This window comes from Pinus tabuliformis, chromosome 6, assembly GCF_031772625.1.
Source record: "Pinus tabuliformis cultivar Carrire ecotype Pingquan chromosome 6, CPIR1, whole genome shotgun sequence".
NCBI classification, from domain to species: domain Eukaryota; kingdom Viridiplantae; phylum Streptophyta; class Pinopsida; order Pinales; family Pinaceae; genus Pinus; species Pinus tabuliformis.
The window spans coordinates 2,101,129,619-2,101,156,478 of NC_142292.1; the positions used below are offsets into that span (position 1 = coordinate 2,101,129,619).

The following is a 26,860-nucleotide window of genomic DNA, read 5'->3' on the forward strand; positions in this document are numbered from 1 at the left end:
TAGGTATGTCCTTCAATCTACTTCACTAATCTGGATCTCCTTTGTTGCACCCTTGCACCTGCCTTGGACTCGACACACTTGGATGAAATTCCTTCTCCACCCAACCTTTGAAGTCTCCTTTTGAGTCTTGTGCTCACTTACTATTTTGTGTCTTGTCCTCTCCATAGACTTGCTTTTATAATTTCTCTTTGAGCTAAATCCCTAACCTTAATCTCCAAATCGGATTGTTGCCTCAAAATCTAGTAGGCATTGCGAGATATGTCACAAAGCAAGGGCCAAAACTAGATGCAACAATGAGGTGGATTGCCACTGCCACCTCAACATGTTGATTTGGGGTAGCATCGGATGTGCTCTAACCATGAAAATTGGAGAGGCTAAAGCACATGAGATCTCCAAGACCCATAAATGGTTTGAGCAAATTCTAACCGGTTTGGGAGATACTAAAATAATTAATGTCTTTAATGGAGTTCCTAAGTCTAAACTTAGGAAAAATAAAATATTAATGGGTATTAATATAAAACTGGGTTAGAAAGGTCCAAAAGTTATGGATCAAGCCAAATCTAATCTTAGCCGTTGATTAGAGATTTAATCTTGGCCGTTGATGGACCAACGAGAAAAGTATAAGAGGAGGCTTGAGGGTCAGTTGGAGGATATATTGAGGGAGACCAGTTAGTTCGATTTCTGGAGCGGGGTTAGCTGAGAAATTTGAACTAGTGGTCTGGAGAGCAGCAGGAGGCAGCAAGTATGGAACAGAGAGTCGGGAGCAACACCAGAAGACCAACGCAGAGGTTGGAGAGGCAGACACAAAGGCAACAACAGACTACGCGGTCACTGGAGGGCCTGCGTGGGTGATGCAGAGAGGCCCAATGTTGACGCAGAGAGGCAGGGGCTGACGCAAAGTGTTTGGGAGCTACGCAGAGGTCAACGAGGCTGACGTTGAGACTGGTAAAGTGCTGGAGAATTTTTCTCTCTGTTGGGTAAGCCAGTTTGGCACCCTGTTGTATTGAAGAATTGTTGAATAATAAAATCCTCCCTTGCTGCACCGATTTTCCCACATTGGGTTTTTTTGGGGAATGTTGTCCAAAATATCTGTGTTGATGTGTTGATTCTTATGCATGTGTTTGTTTCTGTTTTATGGTGTGATATCTGCAACATAATTTATTTCAATGTTTATTGAAGGAGTTCCATAAATAACTTATTGGAAAATAAGTAGGTAAAGTAAATCAGTTGTTGTAGTGATAGAATTTTCACACAACAATCCACCTCCTTCTCTTTAGTGGAATTTCACCCCACGGGACGCTTCCCAATCTTCACCTAAAGGAGATTCTAAGTTAATTCGTCCAAGGTGATATATGTGGAATGCTAAGCAAGGCACTTCTTGAATGGAATGAAGGCAGAATCATCTATGTATAGGAACAACGTGCCATAAACAAAAGCCTTAAAGAGATACTTGATACTTAGGGTTTCAAGGTGTTGTTGAACAAAGGAGTATTTAGGCATGCAAGCATGCAGAAAAGGCTTGAATGATGAAATCAACAAAAAGGAAATGGAAAACCTTCAAAATAAGCCCCAAGTTGAAGCCTAAATAGAGATTAGGGTTTTGTAGGGCATAAATTGCCTAGTGTTGATGACATCAGCCCTATTAGGGCAAATTCCACCATGAAAAGAGCTGGATTTTGAGATTTAAGAAACAATCAAGGTGGAGACAAGCTACAAGGGCTTCAATGTCATCCTTTAGGGGGCCTAATTGAACTCTGTCCCATGCACTAGCCCTAGCGGCTTGTCTTAAATGGATTAGGAAGATAAAAAGGAAGAAAGGATAAAAGATTTTATGAATTTTGACAACCACAACGATTACTAGTGCCTTTCCCTACTTGCGTGAGTGTAATCTTTAGGGCTAACTTTAGGATATATCAAATCTGTGGACGGATTAAGGGGGAAATCATAGTTTTCACTTGCAAACCCTAGCTATCTTTTTACGAGGGAGGAAATTAATTAGAAGAAAGGTCTCTAGGAGATATTCTACAACATTTAAGAAAAATAAAATTTAGCATGCAATGATCAACCATGCAATGATGTAACAGACCTAATAATAAATAATAATTAATGAAAAGGTGTAAAGGTGTGTCTTATCAAAGAGACATATCTCTTCATATGAAAGAGCGCCCCGCCTAGTATTTATAATGGGGACCTTCATTTGTAACATCATCAATCAATTCTATTCCCATATGTATGTGTGTGTCTATATATATATTTGTGTACAACACAATTTGAATATAAATAGAACATTGTTTGTTTACTACAATGGGACCAGATTTCTTCGACACTCTGGCCGCTCAACTGTTCTAGGTCTCGAAATCATGGAAACATATTCCCAAGTAGTTTTGGAATACCATAAAACTAAATGAGAAATATTATAGGAAATGAGAGAAATAATTATAAAATCGCTAAAGCTCTTTAAAACATTGGATTCAACACCTATGATAGAAGATGACCTTAATGTCAAAGAGGATGAAATTATTGAAAACACAACACTTGAAGATGTAGAAGCTATAGACGAGGAAAAATTGGTTAATTCTCGAAACAATCAAAGAAGTGTACAGTTCAGGAATGAAATCTTTTCATTTGAGAGAGAAAAACAATAAGATTTTAGTGACCTAATAGATTTACAAAACTCTAATCAAAATATCATATCTTCAGAAAATGCGGTGAGTTCTAATAGTGAATGCGAATTGGGATTGAGTAAGATTTCCACAGAGGTGGCTGATTGCCAACAAAATGCTGTTGAAATGATGGAGTTAGATGCTTCTCCAAATATGATGCATCGAATAGAAAATGAGTCTAATAAACAGAATATATATCTATCTATCTATCTATCTATCTATATATATATATATATATAACAACTATTTGGTAGATTTTGTAGCTCGGATAGGTGTTCTAGGCTTGAGAGGTGTCCTTGAGTCTAAAAACACGAAGGATTTAATTTTCTCCAAGCCCTTGTAATTTTTCCTATGGGAAATATCTTAATTATGTCAATTAGTGATTTTTTTAATTATTTCCCAAGTCTAACTTAGGAAAAATGAATAATTAATTGGGATAAGATCGATTTTCCTCTAGAAGCTTGTAGATAGTTTCTAAGATGATCTTAGCCATCAATTAGATCAAGTGAACTTCTAATTGTGGCCATTCATTCGTGAATGAGAGATTATAAAGGAGATCGATGGGAAGCATTGGAGAGATACTGAACATCGAGTGGGTGATTTTCAGAGAGACACCAGGAGGGTTTCAGCAGTAGTGATTGAGGAAAAATTTCCGGAGTTTCTTGCTATAAGTATTTTCTACAGGAGGCTGAGTTTTTCCAGGGAGGCCATGAGCTTTAGGAGGAGGCCGAATTACTCAGTAAATTTGCAGGAGGAGGCCAAAATTATTTTCTGGAAGGAAGTGCGAGTCTTCCAGAGGTAAGATCGTATTGTAGAGGACGTTGGAAATACTGAGAGGGGGGTGAATCAATATTTCCTTTTCTTTTTACAATTGCTTAATTAGTCATTAAATTGTTCAGAGCATTCAGATAATCATCACACCAAAACAGAACAGAAAGCAACAAAGAGACAGTGCAAAACATTCAACTTTAACAAATCACAGTATTATGTACAATGTACATACAACAATTTACCAGGTAGGACTGGAAGAAAGTACAAGACTCCCAAGAGTTTTTCCCGCAAACTGGAAGGAAGCAAATGCTCCCTATAGGTTGGGCTCCCGTGCCAGGGATAATTGCCCAGTTACAAATAGTTTCTACTCTGCTACTGCTGCCACTGATGCCCACCGATGCTATTGCTGCACATACTGCTGCTGTTGTCACACTTGTTCCCACTGCTGCTTGCTTATATCAACTTGCCACTATACTGCTGTACCCAACTGCTGCTGCCACTTTCCCTGTGCCATGCAACTGCCTCTTCTGCACTGTACAATTTTCACCACTCTTGTTGTTTATCCTCTCTCTGCTATCACTTCTGCTCTTTTGACGCTATTGCCAAATGATTACAGCCACTGTTGTTTCATGACCCTTCTACTCAAACCCTGGCTGTATCAAATAATCAATATAGCTGCCCTAGCTTCAACAAATTCTTGGCATTCTATCCAAGACACTGCCATACTGCCTCTGTCATTTCACTGCGTTCAATGTTCTTTACTGATTAATAATTCGTGCTCCCTCATCAGACTTGCTTGCAATTTCTGCTCACAGGATCTGCTTCTACTTAATCATACTTAGCATGGTCATTGTCATAGCCTCTAGTCATATCCAGCAACACATGCGTACTGCTCTGAGTCAAACTCTGTCAAACTGATAGTAACAGTTCAATAATTAATCAGACTTTGTCAACACTACAGTGTATGACATATGTAACACAAAATATATGTATCAGCCCTGTCTCTGAAATCTTTATTGTAAATTCTGGTAGCTGCCCTCAAGTCTGAAGTCCTACTTCAAGCAACTATAGGAAGATCACATCCCAAGATAGTCCAAATTTCATAGAGAACTGAGCCTTGGATCTGAGAGTTAATAGCATCAAATCTAGGGTCTCAGCTTCCATCTCTGTGGGACCCTATGGTGCCGATAGACCAGACCTCATGAGTCATGCTAGCAGATTATACAGTCACTATGTGATATCCTCCAAGCCACAATGATGGGTCCTTTTAGGCGGTTGCACAACACTCATTTGAGATCCTTGCCAAATTATTCTTTTGGATAGACATCTATGTTGAATTTTCTCTATTCAGCCTTGGATGCTAGTACAGAGGGATCTCGTGGATTAGAATTACCTGTTACTACTGGTGCTATAGGCTAAAGAGCCACTCATCTTGTACGTCTTTTTCCTGGATTGCCTCTCCATTCTTTGGAGTTAGCTTTATAGGTTTTCAGATGAGACTGTTACTTTATCTTATATTTCTTACTTTTATATAGGAGTTGCTTTAGTGCTTCCGCTTTATGTAGACATCATTGTATCTAAAACGTCTCCATTGAGCTACTTTAGTGGTCATTTGTTGGATATTAACACATTTATTTTATCTTATATACAACCTTTGTTGAATTTGAAATCTAAGTCATAAATTTTGTCCTTGAATTTGAAATCTGTCTTTTCATTTTCACCTTCTTTGCTGGGGAATGTAGTCATCTTGAATTTTCTCATCCTCCTGATTATCTGAATGTATTGACTCATGGATACAATCAATGATTTCATTCTTTAATTCGTTAAGCGTAATGGTTATAGCTCTGGTGAAAGTGAAAATGAAGAGACCAAAGTAGAGGATGTATCCATGGTATACCCCCATAATGGTTGTCATACCATTGACAATTGGAGTGTATAATACTATAATGGTTTGACTCGTGAAATTTTTATGGGGTCGGGTGAAAACAAATAAATAACTTACGAGGTTTGGTTAAAAAAGTTATTGTCTGGTAATTTTTTTTTTACCCAGTCAGATAATTTTTTTAGCTGGTCTAGTATTTTTTTTCTTTTCTCTTTTTGTTTTTATTGGGTCGGGTGAAAATAATAAAATAAATTTACAAGGTTTGGTTAAAAAAGTTATCGGGTCTGGTAACTTTTTTTTTTACCTAGTTAGATAATTTTTTAGCAAGTATAGTTTTTTATTTTTTTTATTTAATGGGTCTTGGCTTGAATAGCAAGGGAGTGTAAAAGGCCACGATCTTTTATTCAATTATATGAGAAGGATAAAAACATATTTAAATGTATAAGATGAATGAATAATTGATGATGATTTTACTATGTAGGGGCCCCGTATACATATTCCTAAGTGGGTACCTTTTAAAATGTCATGTATTTTAATTAACATACGATCTTTCGTTATTTATTTATTTATTTATTGTACTTCCATGTTTATTTTATTTCTTATTTCTCATTATTATTTAGCTTTAGACTTTATGTATGTAATAAATAATCGATATCAAACTATTCTTTCATCCATGAGTTTGCTACTTCTAATTGTTCAAAAATCTGAAAAATGCATGAACATCATACCATGATAAAAGGTAGTAGTTGAATGATTTCAGGTGCCATGATAAAAGCAACAATCAATTTTGACATCTGGGTGAAAAGAATTACCTCATGGAAGGCATCTAGTACAAAGTTACAAACCCTCTATTGCTTGGGTGTCATTGCTTTAGCTCTTATTATCACTTGCAACTATCAAATGATATTCTGGAGTTGTATGTGAAGCTAATTTATTCTGTTTATGCTACTATCATAGTTCAATGCTTGCTAGAATAAATCTCTACTCTTATTCAGATTAATGGCATCTTAGGGTAAGTTTAAGATTCATGAATACCAAACATGGAAAATTAAATACCCTATTTTGCTCAACATACCCTAATCATTCGTGGGTATTAACCGTTGTAGTTGGTCTCCCCTGTAACATTTTTTGTTTCCTTCTATGTTTACTTTTATCAGTTTTTGCAATTGGTGAGTATCGATCATTTGGACTTTGCTAGTTCCCAAAAATGGCAATAAATGGTAGATTGTCCTCGTAAAATGTGCTCTATTTTATTTGTTGCCCATGAATATTATAAATCAATTTACACAGGGAGCATATTCTGTTTTATTCTTTTTTGTTTTAACCCAGCACAACTAATATTGCATTTTGTAACGTGCAGCTCGTCTCATACTAGGGGGCATTGTATTGTCAGGTTTACATTTTTTTCGAATACAGGTACATTTGGAAGATTCAACTTGTTAATAAAATATTGTGTGCTTTTTTATTTGATTACATATGTAGATTATGACATGGATAACTTGTTAAAGGGTTCCATTATTAGATTGATTTTGTTTTTACTTTTTTGTTTGCTAGCATGTCCATGGCTTATAGTGTTGAAAAGTGTAATTAGGTTTGGTCTTCATAATGGCATGTAATTGTGACTTTTGTAAATGATGTAATGAAGAAAAATAAAATTAGTATTGTAAGCCTTGCTTCATGGGTTTCATGAGCAAGTGATTTTATTTTAGTTGGCTCCCATTGAGAGCCTTAGGATTGGTCATTAAAATTCAAAGAGTCTATTTCATGTATGAAGAACCCTTTTGGGGATATATGTTGATTTTGGGTAGCATCGGATGTGCTCTAGCTCCGAAATTTTGTGGAGGGGCTAGAACACATGAGATCTCCAAGACCCAAAATCTTTTGGAGAAATTCCACCCGGATGAGGAGTTATTAAAATAATTAATATTTTTATGGGTTCCTAAGTCTAAACTTAGGAAAATAAAAATATTAATGGGTATTAATAAAGATATGGGTGAGAAGCTTCTAAGAGATGAGGATCAAGTTTGTCTTAATCTTAGCTGTGGATTAGAGACTTAATCTCGGCTGTTGATTCATCAACGAGAAAAGTATAAAAGAAGACTTGAGAGTCATTTGGAGACACGCCGGGCAAATACTCAATACCCTGAAGGAAATCAATTCTCAAGAAGGAGTTCGATTGCAAAGGGAGAGTTGCAGGGTGGAGGAAGAGGAGGGCATCAACAACAATCAGTGACTGAGGAGGAGGTGACGCAGGGCATTCGAGAGACAACACAGAGGGAAGAGCAGGCAGACAACACCATTGGAGATGTAGTCCTCACGCAGGCTGACGCAGAAGTGACGCAGAGGTGGGTGAAGGGTCTCCAGGGTGTCAGAACTTCTCCAGGAGGAGGAGAAACTTTGTCTCAGGTGTTTTCTCTCAGAAGTGTCTCAGTTTCTCTATAAAATCATTCCTTGTAAAGCGATTGTTGCTGAAGATTAATAAAACCCTCATTTGCTACACTGGTTTTCCCACATTGGGTTTTTCCGGGGACAATTGTCCAAAAACAATTGTGTTGATGTTTTTGATTCTTGTGCTTGTATATCACTGTTCTGTTCTCTTTATGTGATAACTGCCGTAGAATTTATTTTAATGTTTACTAAAGGGTTTTCGTAAGTAACTTAGTGAGAGATAAGTAGGTGAAATAAATCAGTCACTGTAGTAGAATTTCGTATTAGAAATTTTCACATGGTATCAGAGGAGAGATCGGGCAACAGGATAGAAGAATCTGTTATGAGTCAGGAGCATGATGCCGAAACATCAACTCAGAGGGACTCACGCATATCTCCAGAGAAATAAGAGAGCACGAAGAACATGGACCACGATTATTCTATGTTAGCTTCCAGACTGGAAGAAGAAGTCGCTTGCCTAGCAAGTTCTGCCTTCTTTGAGGTTTGGTATATAGATAGTGGAGCTTCCTGGCATATGATGGGAATACGAGAATGTTTTTCGAATTATCAGGAAGAAAGGATGAATTTTCAGATCACCATGGGAAATAAGACAAAGTGTACCCTCGTAGGAAGAGGTACTGTAGTCTTTCAAACAAAAGCAGGGGATCGGCTTCGAGCAACCAATGTGTTGCATGTGCCAGGATTGGGGATGAACTTACTCTCTGTATCTCAACTTCAAAACAAGGGCTATGACATTTTCTTCATTAAGGAGAAAGTATATGTCAAACACGCGAGTTGGAAAAAGAAGGCCCAGATTGGAATCAGAAGTAACAGGCTGTATAGACTACAGCTAGAATCGGCAATGGCACTGATAGGCAATAGTGGGGATAAATATTTGAATGAACTATGGCACATGAGGATGGGACACTTACACCATGGGGCTCTAAGAATTCTTGGGAAAACAGTATCAGGAGTTCCAGAATTAAGTACCGAACGAGATGATGTTTGCAGAGGATGCGCACTAGGCAAGTACACCAAGGCAACATTTACCAGAAGCAACAATAGGGCTAAGAGTGCTTTGGGATTGATACACTCAGACCGCTGTGGACCCTTGTCCACAAAGGGTCTTAGTGGTGCCGAATATTTCATCACCTTCATTGATGACCATTCCAGAAAGACTTGGATCTACTTTCTAAAAACCAAGGATGAGGTTTTTGGTCGATTCAAAGAGTTCAAGGCTCTAGTTGAGAAACTGACAAGAAAGAAGATAAAGATATTGCGCTCAGACAATCGTGGAGAATACATCAACAAGGACTTCACTGATTTTTGCGCAAGGGAAGGCATCAGAAGGGACTGGACAACCCCCTATAATCCAGAGCATAATGGAGTAGCATAAAGGAAGAAACAGACTATTGTTGAAGCAGCCAGGGCAATATTGTATGATCGGGATATGCCCAAGTTTTTATGGGCAAAAGAATGCAACACGGTTGTTGGGCAATTTATTGGGCTTAAATTGCCGCATTAAATTATCGACCAGGGAAACTCGTAAGCTTGTGATGATGCCAGCAAAATATATGCAGGAGTAGGCAACTAACTCTATGTCTAACTAAATGATTTATGATTCAATATAATATGCAAGGGAAGAGGCTCCTAACTAAGGAGGTCCTGGTTGTCCTTCCCTACAGTATCATAGAGAAATCATTGATTACATAAAACTAGAAACTTGAAATGAAGACAAGAGAATGAATTTTAATTGTTGTTCAGATTTAAAGAGAGAGAAAGACTAACTTAGTCTCTTGATTGTCCTCTCATGTACCAATCCAAACTAAACTAAGATTCATTCATAAGCATAAGAAATGAAATGACTTGAAACATAAAAGCAAAAGAATGAATTTCAATTATCATGCAAATCAAATAGAGGGAGAGCCTAACTTAGACCCTTGGTTGTTCCCTCATATGCTGATAAGATTTTAATTTAAAACTCATTCACCAATCACAAACAAATCCTCAAACATCAAACATCTAAGCAATTAAATGAAATAAGACCTAATATGAAATAACATGTTCCTTTGATCCTTCTAGAGTGAGCTCAATTCTCCTAAGAACAAAGTGACAAGCTATTCCATATACTATATTAAGGCAACTTATATCTAAAACTACATAATGGAAATATATGTACAACTTATATCTAAAACTACATAATGAAAATATATGTAAAATGAAGCTTTATTCTATTCCATCATAAGTTGGATACAATGCTCCAAGAGTCCTCTCTTTGGAATGGAGGAGGTACTCCTATTTATACAATGGGATGAGATAACAAACTCATAATGATGATCCACTAATCTCTCTTTAGTTCCATACATTTCTCAACCATCTAGACACATAACCCTATCCTCCATGATCTCCTCCATGAGGTCCATGATATTCTCCATGAAATCATGAACTTTTCCATGAGGCTTATCTTATCAAATTCGAACTTGATCATTCAAGGCCACATAAAGATGCCCTGGAAGCTTCCTTTGTACCTACACATGTCAACAAACTCATTCTAATTGTTAGGTATAAGTATAAGCATATTATTTTCTAAAGTTTAGCCATAAATCCACTTAAAAATGTTAAGAATTAATAAACTTTGGAAAAGCATAGTTATGACCCAATAATGAGGTAAATGTAATGATGTGGAGGTGGAATGGAGGTGACATGAAGGTAAAATGTGAAGATATGGGTGAATAATGGAGAGAAAATAGGGACTATTTTGAGGCCCAACAATGGTAGTGTATATCTAGAACAGGACTCCTCACAGGGCATTGGGTAAGATTACTCCGTAGAGTGTCTTCACCGGTAAGAAGCCTAAGGTGAGTCATTTCGGGATATTTGGGAGTTTGGCATACTGCCATGTACTTGAAGAAAAGAGGAAGAAATTAGATTAGACTGCAGAGAAAGGATATCTCTATGTTGCGGGGGAGCGCCCCCCCCCCAAACCCGCTCCCGAATTGCGCTCCGGGCGGGAGCGGCTCGGGAGCGCGCTCCCAAAATCGGTCCCGGACGGGAGCGATTTTCGGGAGCGCGCCCCCTCAAAAAAATTTGCGCTCCCTGGTCTGTTTGGAATCGACTTTGGGAGCGATTCGCGCGGGGCTGGGAGCGGGTCGGCGAAAAAAAATTCCGCGGACCCAAAAAAAATTAAATTTAAAAAAAATTTTTGGTTTTAAAAGGCCAATGGGCCAAAAAAATATTCATTGTTACTTCATTGAGCTTGAGTTTGGAGCTGGAGCAAGAGCAAAGGAGCGAGGAGCAAGTGCTGAGGAGCAAGTGCCAAGGAGCGAGGAGCAAGCCTGCAGAGGTAAGTAACTTAGTAATTTAGTTAGTTTAGCTGGTTAGGTAGTAATTTAGTTAATTTAATTTAGCTTATTGAGTTTAAAAATCATGTATTTAAATTAAATTAATAAATTAAATTAATTAATCCCAATAAATTAAATTAATTTGCAGATTCAAGAATCAAAACCCTACAAACATCAAACACCATGGACTTGGCTATATTTCTTGGCATTTTCCTCTTCTTGGTCCCTTTTATGGTTATTATGGTGCTGGAGAGTAGGAAACGGAGGGGCCAGCCTCAAACTGAAGAGGGGGATGAAGAAGCCGGAGAAAGTCAAATGGGTGAAAACCCCGGTGAGGAGGAGTTGGAGGAGGGTGAACATGACCCTCAGAAAACTAAACAAGACCAAACTCCATTGTGGAAATATGTTAACAGGGCTGAAACAGGGAGAGGGGGTGGAACCACTAAATTTCATTGCCACCATTGCAACACTGATTACACAGGTTCATAATCACGTGCTAGAAGACACCTCTGCGGGAAAAGGCCATGGGATGGAGAGAAACAAATAGGAATCAAAACTTTTACAGTGGTGTCAGCGGAGGAAGCCCAATACAGAACAAAAAAATCAAGGGGTTTCTTTGAACCAAGCTCACAATCACAAAAAACTCCTTCAGCATCCTCCCAAGGCAGTGGATATGGACATGGAGGCACAGGGTCATCATCTTTAAGGCGTAGAACCATATCAGATTTCCTTGATGAGGGGTGTAGGAATGATGTGGATTCAAAAGTTTATAGGTTTCTCTATGCATGTGGGATACCATTCAATGTTCTTCACTCACCTTATTGGCACGAAATGGTTTCTGCCATAAATGATGCCCCTAAAGGATACAAGAGCCCTGGGTATGACAAGGCAAGAACCATTGGCCTTGATCATGAAAAAGCAAAAATATCACATTCTTTGAATAAAATGACAAGTTCTTGGACTGACCATGGGGTGTCCATTGTATCTGATGGATGGACAAATGTAAAAGGCAAGCCATTGATAAGTGTTCTTGCTGTGTCTGTTAGTGGTCCCATCTTTCTAGCTGCACATGATTACTCAGACAAGTTCAAGACCGCCATCAACATTGCAGAAGCATTACTTGAAACAATTGAGCGTATTGGCCCATACAATGTCATCCAAGTCATCACTGATAATGCTCCTAATTGTAAGGCAGCGGGAGCAATTATTGAGGATAAATACCCCAACATATTTTGGTCTGGATGTTTGGTTCACACATTGAACCTTCTGTTGCATGATATTGTCAAAAACAAAAATGAACAATACCAATGGATTGGTAATTTGTACAAGAAACGCAAACAAATGATAAAATTTATTACAAATCATAGCAATACCCATGGCCTTTTCCCCAGTCACTCGAGATTGGAGTTGCTGAAGATTGCGAAGACTAGATTTGGTAGCTATTACCTCACCTTCAGGCGCCTTTTGAAGGTAAGAGAGGCATTAGCTAGCATGGTATCAAGTCCACATTGGCAGGTGTTAAAGGAAAGGGCTACAAATGTAGCTGACATGGCAGGTTTTGAAATGGTGGAGGAGGCCGCTCTTGATGGGCAGTTTTGGACAAGTGTGAGGCAGGTATTGGATTTCACCAAGCCAATTTATCACATGATTCGGTTTGCAGATACAGAGAAACTAGTGATTGGCGAGGTGTATGAGCAAATGGATACCATGTTGGGGGAAATAAAAGACATTGTTCATAATAGAGATCCCAACTTGTACAAACTGATTCATGATTGTGTGTGTGAACGGTGGAATAGGCTTAACCTTCCACTACATTGCTTGGCGCATATCCTTACGCCAAAATACTACTCTACATCTTGGTTGGGCCAACCTGCAGCAGGGGGTGGGGTTAGGACCAAACCCCATTTAGATCCAGAGGTAACTAAAGGATATTTGGAAGCATTAGAAAAGTTGGTACCTGACAGGGAGGAATGTGCAACTGTGCGCCTTGAAATAGGCAGATACTTCAGTGGCACTGGTTTGTATGGTAACTTCCATGCAATGGACGACAAAGATAAATTTGAATCTCTCACATGGTGGGAAACATATGGCGGCCACGGACTTTTGCCAAAATTGGCAAAAAAAGTTTTTTCACAGGTTGTAAATTCTTCTTCTGCAGAGAGGTGTTGGAGCACCTACAGCTATATACATAATGTGAAAAGAAACAGACTCAATGAAAACCGAGCAGAAAGCTTGGTTTATGTGCACTACAACTTGAGGTTGTTGAGTCATTACTGTGATCGGGCTAATGAGGATCCCACATATAAAATTTGGGACAATCACTCAGAGGATGACAATTTGGAGGATGGCATTGTACATATTGAAGAACTAGAAGAGGAACTTGTAAGGGATGAAAATGAAGAAGCTGCAGCAGCCATGCCACCTCCACCTCCACCTCCACCATCCAGTAGCAGTGCTCGAGGTCCGAGTCTTGTTCCTTTGCTGTCGCCACCTCCATCTACACCCTTGCGTGGAGGTTCTAGTTCTGGTCGTCGGTCTGTGCGGGAGACTCCTAGAAGACCACCACGACCTGCTTATACTCCTGGAGACACTCGTGGCAAGGGCCACATGTAGATTTACAGTTTACTTGTCTTTTTTAGTTTCTATTAGACTTTAGTTTTCATAACTGTTGAGTTTTGAGTCCTTGACTCTTGACTCTTGACTCTTTCATATCACAATGATATTCTTTGTAAACATTATATCACTGTGACAATGAAAATTTGAAGTTTGAAGTTGGGCCTTGGCAATTATAACTCATTGGTAATGATTGTGAATTATGAATATGATGCTTTGTGAAAGACTAAAGTTGTTTCATTTCATCTCATTATTCATGTTTCATTTTATAAATTTTTAACATTTCATATCATGTTAACAGTTAGAAGTTAGGACTTAGAAATATCTTCGATATTACTTCTTGTAATGGTTAAACTTAGCTTACAAGTACAACTTTGGTGATCAATGATGATAAATGTTATTGAATTTTCAATTCTGAAAGCTTGAAGTTGAAACTTTAAGATTGAATTTGATGAATCATGATTTATAAGACTCAATATGTTGCAGTTGTAATATGTATTTTACTAACTTGTGGACATGGTTGATGACGATTATAATTTCTAGATGACTGATGTGATATGGTTCAATGATCAATCTATGTTTTTTTATGTCTAATTCATCATTCTACATGTTTTTTTGACATATATGTATCAAATATTAAAAAATATAAAAAATATATATATATTTTTAAAAAATCGCTCCCGGATTTGCTCCCAAACCGGGAGCTTCTGAAAATGGTCGCTCCCGCTCCCGTTTTCGCTCCCGCTCCCAAGTAACATTGGGATATGTTGTAGGATATACCGAGAATGCTAAGGCATATAGAGTCTATCTTCCGGGAAATAGGAAGATCGTAATTCAATGGGATGTAAAATTCATGGAGGACAAAGCCTTCAGAAAATCCCGAGAAATGCCTTCCAAAGAGCAGCCAAAGGATGATTCGTTGGTCCAGCCATTTCGACCAGCAAAAACTAGCGCTAGTATTTCTCCTAAAGACAAAATTCCAGAAGTGGAGCCTCAGGAAGAGGAAGAGCAGATGGATATACCCACTATCAGTGGTAGAACGAGCTGAGAACTTCGACAAATACTATAAGATGCAGAGGATTTTGTCGGGGTACCTAGGAATGAGAAAAGGGAGCGTAGACAGGTAGACAAATACCAAGCTTTGGTAGCTTAGGTTGGAGAACCCTCTAGTTTTCAGGAGGCCGTTCAACATCAAGTATGGGTAAGATGCTATGGTGGAGAAATACAATTCCATAATGGTCAATGATGTCTGGGAAGTGGTACCTAGGCCTTAGGCCATGTCAGTTGTAGGGTCGAGATGGCTCTACAAAGTCAAATACGCTGCAGATGGCAGTGTAGAAAAATACAAAGTCAAGTTTGTGGCTAAGGGGTTTGCTCAGAAGGAAGGGATAGACTACGAAGAAACCTTCGCCCCAGTAGGCAGGTATACTTCTATTAGATCTGTGATATCCCTTGCAGCTCAGATGGGGTGGGAGATTCACCAGATGGATGTCAAGACAACGTTCTTGAACGGGGTGATAGAAGAAGAAGTATACATTGAAAAACCAAAGGGTTTTGAGACACATGAGAAGAAATCTCATGTATGCAGATTGAATAAAGCTTTGTATGGGCTTAAACAGGCACCTAGAGCATGGTATGGTCGAATTGATGGCTATTTGCAGAAGATGGAATTCGTCATGAGTGATGCAGATCCTAACCTCTACTATCTGGTTGTAGAGAATGAGCCTCTAATCCTGGTTTTATATGTGGATGATCTGTTTCTGACAGGATCATCTAGGCTCATCAAAGATTGCAAGGAGAACCTAGCCACAAAATTCGACATGAAGGATTTGGGACGGATGCATTATTTCCTGGGGTTGGAAGTTTGGTAGCAGAAGGGTGAAATTTTCCTTGGGCAAGGGAGATACGCTACAGAGATTTTGAAGAGGTTCAAAATGTAGGACTGTAGACCTATGGCTACGCCAATGATCACCAACTGGAAGAATATTGATGCATTCGAAGATAAAGAAGTCGATCCCACCTTGTACAGGCAGCTCATAGGGTCCCTGATGTATCTGGTTAATAGCAAGGCAGACATTTGTTACGTTGTCAACACCCTCAGTCAATTCATGGTGGAACCAAAGAGGGCGCACTGGGCAGCAGCCAAGCATGTTCTCAGATATATACGAAGAACAGTCGAGCATGGACTAATGTACACCCAAGGCAATGACATTAGGTTGAGTGGGTTCACTGATGCAGATTGGGCTGGAAGTTCAGTAGATCGGAAAAGTACCACTAGTATTGTTTCAACATTGGATCAGGAATGACCTCCTGGTGTAGTAGCAAACAAAAATGCATGGCTTTGAGCTCAAATGAAGCTGAATTTATGGCAACTAGCATAGCTTCGTGCGAAGCCATATGGCTTAGGAAATTTCTTGTGAATCTAGTTAGGAGAAAGATGGAAACAACTAGTATTTTGTGTGATAATCAGAGTTGCATTAAGCTCTTTGAGAATCCAGTCTTTCATGATCGTTCGAAACACATTAATATCAAGTGTCACTTTATCAGAGACTGTGTCCAACGAGGGGCCATACAGAGGTACATCCCAACAGGAGAACAGGTGGCAGACATTCTCACCAAGGCCCTAGGAAGAACAAAGTTTGTTTACTTTAGGGAGAAGATGGGGATGATGAAGAATCCGTTTCAGTAGCATAAGCAGAGTTGCAGTGCAGCAGTTAGCAGTGGCAGTGCTATGGGCATCATGATGCAGCATATTCAGAGGAAGCTATGGTACAGATGTAGCAGTGACAGTTACAACGTCATGGGCAACAGTACAAGTTGCAGTAGCGCAGTGGATCAGGGTCAGTTGGCCGAGCATCAACAACACAGCGGACCGATGCCGTGGATCGGTGTGATGCTTCTGTTGAGAAGTATTGCTAGAGCACATTCCTCGCTAAGAGGGAGTGTTGATTTTGGGTAGCATCGGATGTGCTCTAGCTCTGAAATTTTGTTGAGGGGCTAGAACACATGAGATCTCCAAGACCCAGAAATCGTTTGGAGAAATTCCACCCGGATGAGGAGTTATTAAAACAATTAATATTTTTTATGGGTTCCTTAGTCTAAAATTAAGAAAATAAAAATATTAATGGTTATTAATAAAGATATGGGTGAGAAGCTTCTAAGAGACGAGGATCAAGTCTGTTTAATCTTAGCCATTGATTAGAGACTTAATCTCGACAGTTGATTCATCAATAGGAAAAGTATAAGAGAAGACTTAAGAGTCGTTTGGAGTCACACCGGGCAAATACTCAATACCCAGAAAGAAATCAATTCTCAAGGATAAGGAGTTCGATTTCAGAGGGAGAGTTGCAGGGTGGAGGAAGATGAGGGCATCAACAACAGTCGGTGACTGAGGAGGAGGTGACGCAGGGCATTCGAGAGACAGCACAGAGGGAAGCGCAGGTAGACAACATCATTGGAGATGTAGTCCTCACGCAGGCTAGCACAAAAGTGACGCAAAGGGGTGAAAGGTCTTCAGGGTGTCAAAACTTCTCTAGGAGGAGGAGAAACTTTGTCTCAGGTGTTTTCTCTCAGAAGTGTCTCAATTTCTCTGTAAAATCATTCCTTGTAAAGCGATTGTTGCTGAAGATTAATAAAACCCTCATCTGTTGCACCGGTTTTCCCACATTGGGTTTTTCCGAGGAAAATTGTCCAAAAATAATTGTGTTGATGTGATTGATTTTTGTGCTTGTATATCATTGTTATGTTCTCTATATGTGATAATTGCCATAGAATTTATTTTAATGTTTACTTAAGGGTTTTCATAAATAACTTATTGTGAGAGATAAGTAGGTGAAATAAATTAGTTACTGCAGTAGAATTTCGTATTAGAAATTTTCACAATATCAATGTATATGAGTCTACAAAATGTCTAGACTCTAGATATTCCTCCAACCACAAGCACTAGCCATCCTCTTCAAGTCGGCTGTTATATAAAAATAAATTATTCTTGTAACTATTAGTTTAATTAAGGCAAAGGGCATGATCAAAGATCATGTCCATTCACCAAGAGGCACTTAGGGCTATATTTAAGCCAAGGCCTCTCACTCTGTAAACCATCCATTCAATCATTTATTAATAAATATGTATCATTGCTGATAATTGCTGAGTATTCTATTGCATTTGGTATCAGAGTGGATTCCAATGAAATGCAAAACTAAACTAAGTGGAGTGCAACATCTTGGTTGATTTTAATTAAGATGCCTAATCTAGATGAATCCTTCCTCCTAGCTGTTTTGAGGGTAGTCTCTAGAGTAAGTTGTGGAGAGAAACCAAGGGAAGCAAGCTATGGCTTGATTAACGATCCCTCCTCTTGAGTTCTAACCACCTAATGCCTCTGGCGCTGCAGAGATTGTAACTTTGATGACTGCAAGGTCACCGTTTTAACTACCAAAGAGGGTCTATCCTTCGCAAGCTACAAAATAAAGGTGGTCCTAACTTTCTTTCAACCATGCTTAGGCTGGGAGGTAAATTTCAAGGATGCAAATGAGATGCAAAAAAAAAAAGAGATATAATGCTTCAATGAGAGACACTAGTATCAAGGTGTTGCCTAATGAAAAATTTCCAATATGCTTGTAATCACAATGAGATGTACTTCAAAAGAACAAGATTACTAGCTTATGGCAGTGTTCCAAAACAACTCAATGAAACAATGATGTTAGATGTAGAGAAAAACCACAAATGCCTTATTAGAAAATAATGTGATTATTAGTTCTTACTTATTAGACAGTTGAACAAACAAGAATTTACAGAATTGTCACGACTTATAAGATGGCAAATGAGATTGCTAACAAGCTATAAATGAAACTACTACTTAATATTTAAGAGACAAGATACTCAAAGGCAATTAGATCAAGTAGAAATACAATTTAAAGAACTAGATTGTAGGATGCAACGCAATGGAGTTATAATGCAAATGCAAAAGAGCAAGTTAGTAGGCAGAAATGAGCTAGTATGTTAGTTCTCCTTTTGAAATAAGGAGATTGAGGATGCCAAGGGATCCAAGTCCCAAGCTCCCCGACAGAAAAAATTATCTTTTATTAATGAGAATTACAAAGATGGAAGAGGCCTCCTGGATAACAGAGAAAGGCTCTTCTTCAAAAGACTTAAAGACAAAAATCCTCTTGAGATGTCTTCAGAAATTTCCTCAATGATCAGACGTCAAAAGCTTTGGCTCTCCAATAATGATGACAACACGATCGTGGCTCTTAGTCCAAGAATTTTGACGTTCAAAACAGTTCACGAATATACCATCTTTGTGACAACAAGAAGCTTGGGATTTCAGTTATAGACCTTCTCTATGACAGTGATCAAGATGGTCAGAAATACACTCCCTTTTCTGAGTGAAGAGACACAAAAGGCCAGCGGCCTTCCTCTAAGGATCCTGCACACAAATGTTGATATTTCATCCCTGTAAATAATTTCCTTCAAAATTTAAATTTTTCCCAAAAATTCTATGCTGATTTATACAAAGCAAGTCAAAATTAGAGCAAGGAGAAGAAAAGGGAGAAGCTCTTCCCTTCTAAAGAGACTTATAATGACAATGAATAAGCTTGCAATAACAGGCCACACAGCTAATCCACATATTCTCCAATCTCAGAAAACAATGATCAATCTTTGTAATAGGAAGTACTGAATCCTTAGTGATGGATTCTCCTTTGAAATTTCTGGATTTCGGGGTGAAGGCTTGAAGTTTGATGAAACCCTTCCTGCAAAACAAAGGTTAGTCCTTACACAAAATTGTACCAGATAATGGGAAAGGTCTCTGGCCCTAAAGGATAATTGCAATGACCAAAAGTTCACTGAAAATTTCTGAATTTCAAGCTCTAGAAGATGTGAAGAATCCTTGTGATAAAAAGGGCTTGAGGCTTAGTAAAAACATCCTGCAATCAACAAAAAAAACAGTCTTCAAATAAAATCACACTAGACAATAAATATGCCCCCTGCAAAATAACAAGATCAGACCCTGAATACACCTTATACCAATGATCAAAATTACTCACTGCTAGGAGAGAAATAGCCCAAAATACCCACAGTCAGCTCCCAAAATTCAGTTAGGTAAAAATTAAATTTACTTAAATTTTTTTAAGGGAACTTTACTTAAAGATTCAAGGACTGTAAATTATGCAAACACCCAAATCATTTCAGGCCCTGGAAGCTCCGCACCAGGTGAAGAGACAGGTCTTTAAGCTCACAGCAAGCGAGAATTAGGGATCAGAGTAATATGGTTTCCTCCAAGAATATACAGTGAAGACCCACCTTAAAAAATATTGTTGAAAGAATAAAAAAAAACTGCAATGATCAGGGTTGGCAAGTAATGAAGTATGGCAATGAAATGATGCCCTTATAAGCTGAAAATTTCTGCAGTCTTCCAGATTTGATCAGTTACAGGCTGCGGCTAGGCCTAAATTGGTCAATAAGGCTTGTAGCCTGCCTGAAGAGGCCCTGCAATCAAAATTAAGTCCAAAATATTGTTTCTCTATGCCTGCAAAACCAACCCATGTCAGATTTTGAAAAGGAAAGAGTGAAAATGCCCTCAAAATTTTTGTGTTTGCAAATTTTGAATAATAAAAGGTTGATAAAAATTTAAATTTGCAGTGAAATAACCCTCCTAGGGCCTGCAGCTAATAGGGTTGTGCATTGAAGAAAAGAGGCTTGATGTAGGCGGATCTAGGCCTCGAAAGGCCAGATCTGGCCCTAAATTAACTGTGGCCCTGGAGGAAGAGACCAAAAGGGCATACAGCCAGCCTTGTGTGGAAGAATGGGGCCCAAACCCTAGCTGTCTAGGCTAGGTAAGGCCTAAAACCCTCTAGATAAAAAATTTCCCCTTCAGATCTGCAAAATATCAAACAAAACCCCAACAACTATATACAAGAAAAAGGAAAATAATGGTTAGATAAAAATTATTTACAAGAATAATCTACAATATTCACAATGATTTATGTCTCTTGTAAGCAAATCTATTCTTTAATGCACAAATATATATATATATATATATATATATATATATATATATATATTTCTAAATTAGACTAATTCTATTAATGTAACAAAAATAGTACAGGCACTGGCCTCTGTAAAGCAAGTCCCAAATTATGCCATGTTTAACAACAAAAGTCTGGAAAGACACTACCCGCACTGGGAAAACCAGTCCAAAACTATAAGAGTTTTCTTCCCACGCAGGGGTAACAGCTTGTAATGCCAGAGGAACAGTTTTTTGAACAATCATCAAAATTAACAACATTGCATAAAAAAAACACCAGAATAGACCCATAGTATTGGGAGCCAGGAACCCAGAACCTGAAAACATTGACCAGCTAGGTGTCGTTAGGAGGAGGAGGTTCTTCCACTATTAGACACCTGTACACCTCCATGTCATCTTCTGCATCCTGTTTATCTCTCGGAGTTTCTTCCATGTTCTTGAAGTGGCCTGGATTGGTGCGTCCCTGAGCTGCTTCTGTGCGTCCTTGAGCTGCTTCGCTGCTTCTGTGCGTCCCTGAGCTACTTCCAGGGGCTTTTCTCTTGTTGGTGGTGTTTCGCACTTGAGTATTGCGGGCTGGGTCTTCAGAGTTTTGTGGCTCCTCTCTAAATGCCATCGAGATAGTTGCTATTATGCAGGGATGTTCCAGCGAGCAACGAAATTGAAATTGTGCAGAATGACTGGGCTGTAGAGATGATACAGAGGTAGCAGGAGGCTGGGGAGCAGTGTCAACAGGCTGAGGACCTGCAGTTTGAGCCCGTTCCCGACTGCTGCGAGTGGTTGGGTGGCGTCCAGATAAATGAGTTGTCGAAGGGGAGGTTGAGTCAGAGGGGGATGAGTCAGAGAGGGACAATGCACAAATAAATTTAAGCAGTAAGAGATTTTTTTTTTTTTTTTTAATGGGTGAGCAATAGCAAAAATTGCTGCAAATCAAATCGTTAGATAAGCCATGAAATTTAATCAGATGGGCTCTTGAGTTTTCTTGACTTGAGAGTGGGTTGGTCTAGCCAGTTTTAAAATTGGTAACTATGGCCAAATTCCACTTTGGGCAGCTCCTTCAAAGAAAATAATTGTGGCATTGAATTCCTCTTTTTGAGAGGACCATAATCGATCTAAAGATCACTAAATTTGGATAAGGAAAAATATATTTTTGAAAGCAAGCCTACACATGTAATTTATCAAGGTCGGCTTGGGGTTAATTAGTTAAGTTGAACCCCTCTCCATCTTATATAAATAGAGGTGTCCTCCAACCTCATTTGATCATGGAAGTGCTTCATTCCTTCATCTTTGAGGCAGCCGCAGAAGAAGGAAAGATAAGGTGTGGGCAATTTCTGGGTTTTGGAATGTTTTCTTGTTCCTTACAGGTCCGTGTTTGGAGCTGAGTGGAGTGGAAACTCTGATTTTTACCAAGTATATATATATATATATAATGAATTGAATGATGCATTTTTACAAGAATGGCCCTGGCTTAAATAGTCCCTTGGGCACCTTTTCGAGGAGGGGCTTGATCTTTGATTGTGCCCCAATTACATAATTAATTAATTGCATATCATTGCCTCCCTGTTAAGTTTAGGTATGTTCTATGCTAGAGCAATTTATTTAAATTTTCACAGTTAGCAATCACATCAGCGTTACGATAAATTGCAGATAGAACATAAATATAATATGCAGAAGACAAGCCAAGACAAGAGGACACAAGATATGGCGCAAGCTAGGGACAAACCCCAATGTGGGGAAACCCTTGATCAATTCTTCTTATATTCTTCAATAGTTCAGCAGAGAGAGATAGTACAAATATACAAGACTGATATTTATGACAGCGGTAGAAAAGACGTGACCAGAGAAGACAATGCTGGTCGTACAGGACAGAATTTTCCTCTGAAGATCATACATTTGGTATCAACAAGATGTTCAACAAACTAAGCCAATCAAGATCAACCTTTGACCCAAAACATCTCCCAGAACTCTGATGTCTTTCACTGCACTAGCTGTCACTGCTTCAGCAGTTAGGGCACCAAACATTACAGCACCAGTCCTCCAACAGTCATCAAAACAGCCTTTAACCTTAGTAGTATTAACTCACAAGACAACTCCTAGATTATGCTGATGATCTGGGCATATATGAGCCCTTAAACACTCATGAACAAACCTTGACTGTGGTGTTATGGCCTGTGGCCTAACACACAGTCTTCCTGTAGCTTCCAGGCAGCAGAACGTTATCCTTGATCCTTCAAAGATACCCCAACAGATCTGATCTAGAGCTCCTCTAACTCGGCCCTCCTACAAGAAGAAAACACAGTCACAAAATGATGCCTAAACAGTCCCTTACCTCATGCTGTCAACAGAATTGTTCTTGCTGCGTTTAGGGCTCCTTTTGCTGCGGCTTAGGGTCAGTCGATGACTGTGTATTATGGCTCCTCAGATCTGCTGCTTATACTGCTTCCTTAGCTGCGAATTAGGCCTTCATAGATTCCGGCTTTAGGCTTCTTTATCACTGCGGATTTAGCGCTCTCTTGACAGTGAATTAGGGCTCCTTTATGACTGTGTATAAGGGCCTCTTGGACGGCAGATTAGGGCCTCCCTTTGAGTGTAGATTAGAGCTCTTCTTAACAACATATAGAGCCTACCTTAATTGCGTATGGAGCCTTCCCTTTGATGCGGATTAGAGCTTCTCTTCACAGCGGCTAGATCCCCTTTAGGACAGGGTATAGGGCTCTTCTTAGGACTGCGTATTAGACCTTCCCTAGTGCTGTGTATGATGCCTCCTTGACTGCGTATTAGTTCTCCTCTTAATTGCGGCCAGATCCTTCATTTAGGACTGTGGCTAGGTCTCCTTCATTTAGGACTGCCTCTAGGGCTCTTTAGTTGACTGCGTCTAGGGCTCTCTTAGAAGACCCTTTCCACTACGTCCTCCTTGAGAGAGGACAACCCAAATGAGTGGAGAGGAGAGATCAAGAGAGATGAGTATAATCTCCAGCGTAAGAATGTGTTCTCATACTCTAGGTGATTTCATTACAAGACTGCGTTCAGATGTTTAGGGCTTCTTGAACAGCGTGTAAGCTAGGGCATCTTTCACGTATGAGCTGGGGCATCATCCAATATATCTTCTTATGTGTCTCTCCATCACCAAAAACCCAAGACGTGGTGAGGAGGAGATCACATGAAGAGTGTCTCTAAAAGACTTCACATCCTCTCTTATTTATACTAAAAGCGTAAGGTTGAATAGACATGATGTTTTGGCTTCTAGAGCCTACATAAGGGCTGGTCGGCTTGATAATAATTACAAAAACAAAATATATTCATATCTCCATAAATACTTATCGGAATCGGATGATCTTTGGATCAATCCTACACCTCTCGACGAGAGGGATCCAATAAAAATATCAGCTGCCATAAATAAACTGATCCACATGGAGTTTGGCCCTAGTTGCCAATTTAACACTCCCTCTGGAAAAGATGCTTTGTCCTCAAAGCATATGTAACGACAAGTGTTTTTGGCAAAAAGATTTTGTTTCCCAGGAGGCTTCTTCTTCTGGTAGATTCTTCCACTTTATAAGGTATTCTTTAATTACTCGAGGTCACAACTTCCTTTCCTTGGTGGTAACAATTCCTTCTGGTTCTAAGATGAACTTGCCTTCATCATCTAATATCGGAAGTGTTGTTTGTGTTGATTTGTGTTCTCCCAAAGCTTTTTTAAGACGAGATACATGGAAAACGTTGTGAACTCGACTATTGTTCGGAAGGATTAAACTATATGGTACTTCGCTGATCTTTTTGTTAATCTGATATGGTCCATAAAACTTTGTCGCCAATTTGTTTTTTCCTTTTTGTTTCAGGGATAATTGCTTGTAAGGCTAAAGTTTAACAAATACCCATTCTCCACCTTCAAATTCTCTCTTTGTCTTGTGTCGGTCGGCCTGCTGCATCATGCGATTTCTTGCAATACTTAGATTTTCTTTTAATGTTTGAAAAGCTTTTTGGGTTTCTTCTAATTGCTCCTTAACTACTGGAACTTTTGTCTCGGAAATGGCCAAATCTTTCCATTTGGGAGGTTCATATCCATACAGAGCTTGAAATGGGGTCATCTTTGTAGAAGTGTGATAAGTTGAATTGTACCACCATTCAACAAGATACATCTACTGAGCCCACCTATTTTGTTTGTCTGCTGCGTAACAACGAAGGTAAGCTTCTAAGCACTTATTGGCAGTTTCTTTTTGACCGTCTATTTGAGGATGATAAGCTTAATTCATGTTGAGGTATATTCCAGTATGTTTGAAAAGATCTTTCCAAAATTTCCCCTTAAACTTAGGATCTCTATCACTAACAATGACTTTAGGAAATCCATGTAATTTGAAGACATTCTTACACAATATCTCATCAATCTCTTTTGCTGAATCTGATTTCTTCATTCCTATGAAGTGTGCATACTTTGTGAGTCTATCTACTACTACAAGACTTTTATTTTTCCCGTCTGATATGGTAATCCTTCAGTGAAATCCATTGATATATATTCCCATTTTTGGTTTGGGATATTTAAGGGGTGGAGTAACCCTGGGGTCATAATGTTCTCACTTTTATTTCGCTGACATTGATCACATTCTGCTACATATTTTTGAATATCATTATTCATACCCTTCCAGAAGAATGATTGGCGTGCATTATAGTAGGTTTTAAAGAATCCTACGTGTCCGGTTGGCAATGAATCATGCAACTCTTTGAGAATCTTGGCTTTAAATTTGGAATTTGAACTCAAATAAATTCTTCCCTTGTACCATAGAATATTGTTTTTCCATTCAAATTTTGAATTCTGAGGAAGGTTATTGATTATAGCACTTGTTTTTGGATCTTTTGCATATTTACTTCAAATCTCATTAAGCCATTTGGGACCAACCACTAAAACTGCAAGTAATGATGGTTCTTTGTCTTTCCTAGATAGAGCATCAACTACTATGTTATCTTTCCCTTTCTTATGTAATATATCCATGTTGAAGGCAACGATTTTTTTGATCCATTTTTGTTGTTTTGTAGATAGCGTTTTCTGTTGGAGGAGATGCTAAAGACTATTATGATCTGTTCACATTAAGAACTTACTTCCCAAGAGATATTGTCTCCATTTGGCTAATGTGTGCCTAATAACAATCATTTCCTTATTGTATGTAGACTTGAGACGTCCTTTCTTATTGAGCTTCCCGCTTTCAAATGTGATTAGGTGGCCATCCTGCATTAATACTGCTGCTATGCCAAAACCTAAAGTATCACACTCAATTACAAATGGTTTTGAGAAGTTTGGAGTTGCCAATAAAGGGGCATTAGACATAACTTCCTTCAAGTCTTCAAAACACTTTTCTGCTTAATCATTCCATCAAAATGAGTTCTTCTTTAGAAGGTTCGTTAGAGGTGTAGTTATATGGGCATAGTTTTTTATAAATCTTCGATAATACCCAGTCAATCCTAAGAATCCTCTTAGCTTGGAGATATTAACTGGTTTCGGCCATTCCCTTATAGCCTTGATCTTATTAGGATCTACTTTAACTCCTTCTTTGGATATGATATGTCCGAGATACTCTACTTCTTCTTTCCCAAAAGTGCATTTGGACTTATAACAATTTACTTCTTTTTCTTATCATATTCCACAGATTAGCAATCACATGTACATAAAGTAAAGTGCAGATAGAACATTAAACGATCGACAGAAAACAAGCCAAGACAAGAGACACAAGATGTGGCGGCTAGCCAGGGACAAACCCCACAATGTGTGGGGAAACCCTTTGATCAAATCTTCTTTTATCTTCAATAATTCAGCAGAGAGAAATAGTACAATAAATCTGATTTATATCAACAGTAGCAAACCCTAGATCAACAGCATCAACATTAGCGGCTTCATCATCAAAACTAGGGCAGTCGATATCTCACAAATTGACCGTCGGATCGGCTTGATTCCACCACCAAAAGTTGCAGCCTTCAGAGGAGGTTCAGATGAACCTACAGCGCAGTTCAGATGAGGAGATCTTCTGGTCCACGCAGGTCAAACTTCACTTCTGCAGTTGCAGCTTCAATTTCAATAGCTTCCTTCAAACTAGGGCAGTCGATATCTTGCAAACCGTTCGTCGGATTGACTTGATTCCACCACCAAAAGTTGCAGCCT

General features: G+C 38.9%; 1 protein-coding gene across 1 annotated transcript in view; it reads left to right on the forward strand.

The window, feature by feature from the left end:
- LOC149267645 (dol-P-Man:Man(7)GlcNAc(2)-PP-Dol alpha-1,6-mannosyltransferase-like) overlaps window positions 1–26,860 on the forward strand; it is a 476,648-nt gene that overhangs the window by 17,114 nt on the left and 432,674 nt on the right. The window contains exon 4 of the mRNA XM_089433784.1: window positions 6,677–6,732. Within this exon, the coding sequence (XP_089289910.1) occupies window positions 6,677–6,732 (56 nt within the window). The remainder of the gene's footprint in view (window positions 1–6,676; window positions 6,733–26,860) is intronic.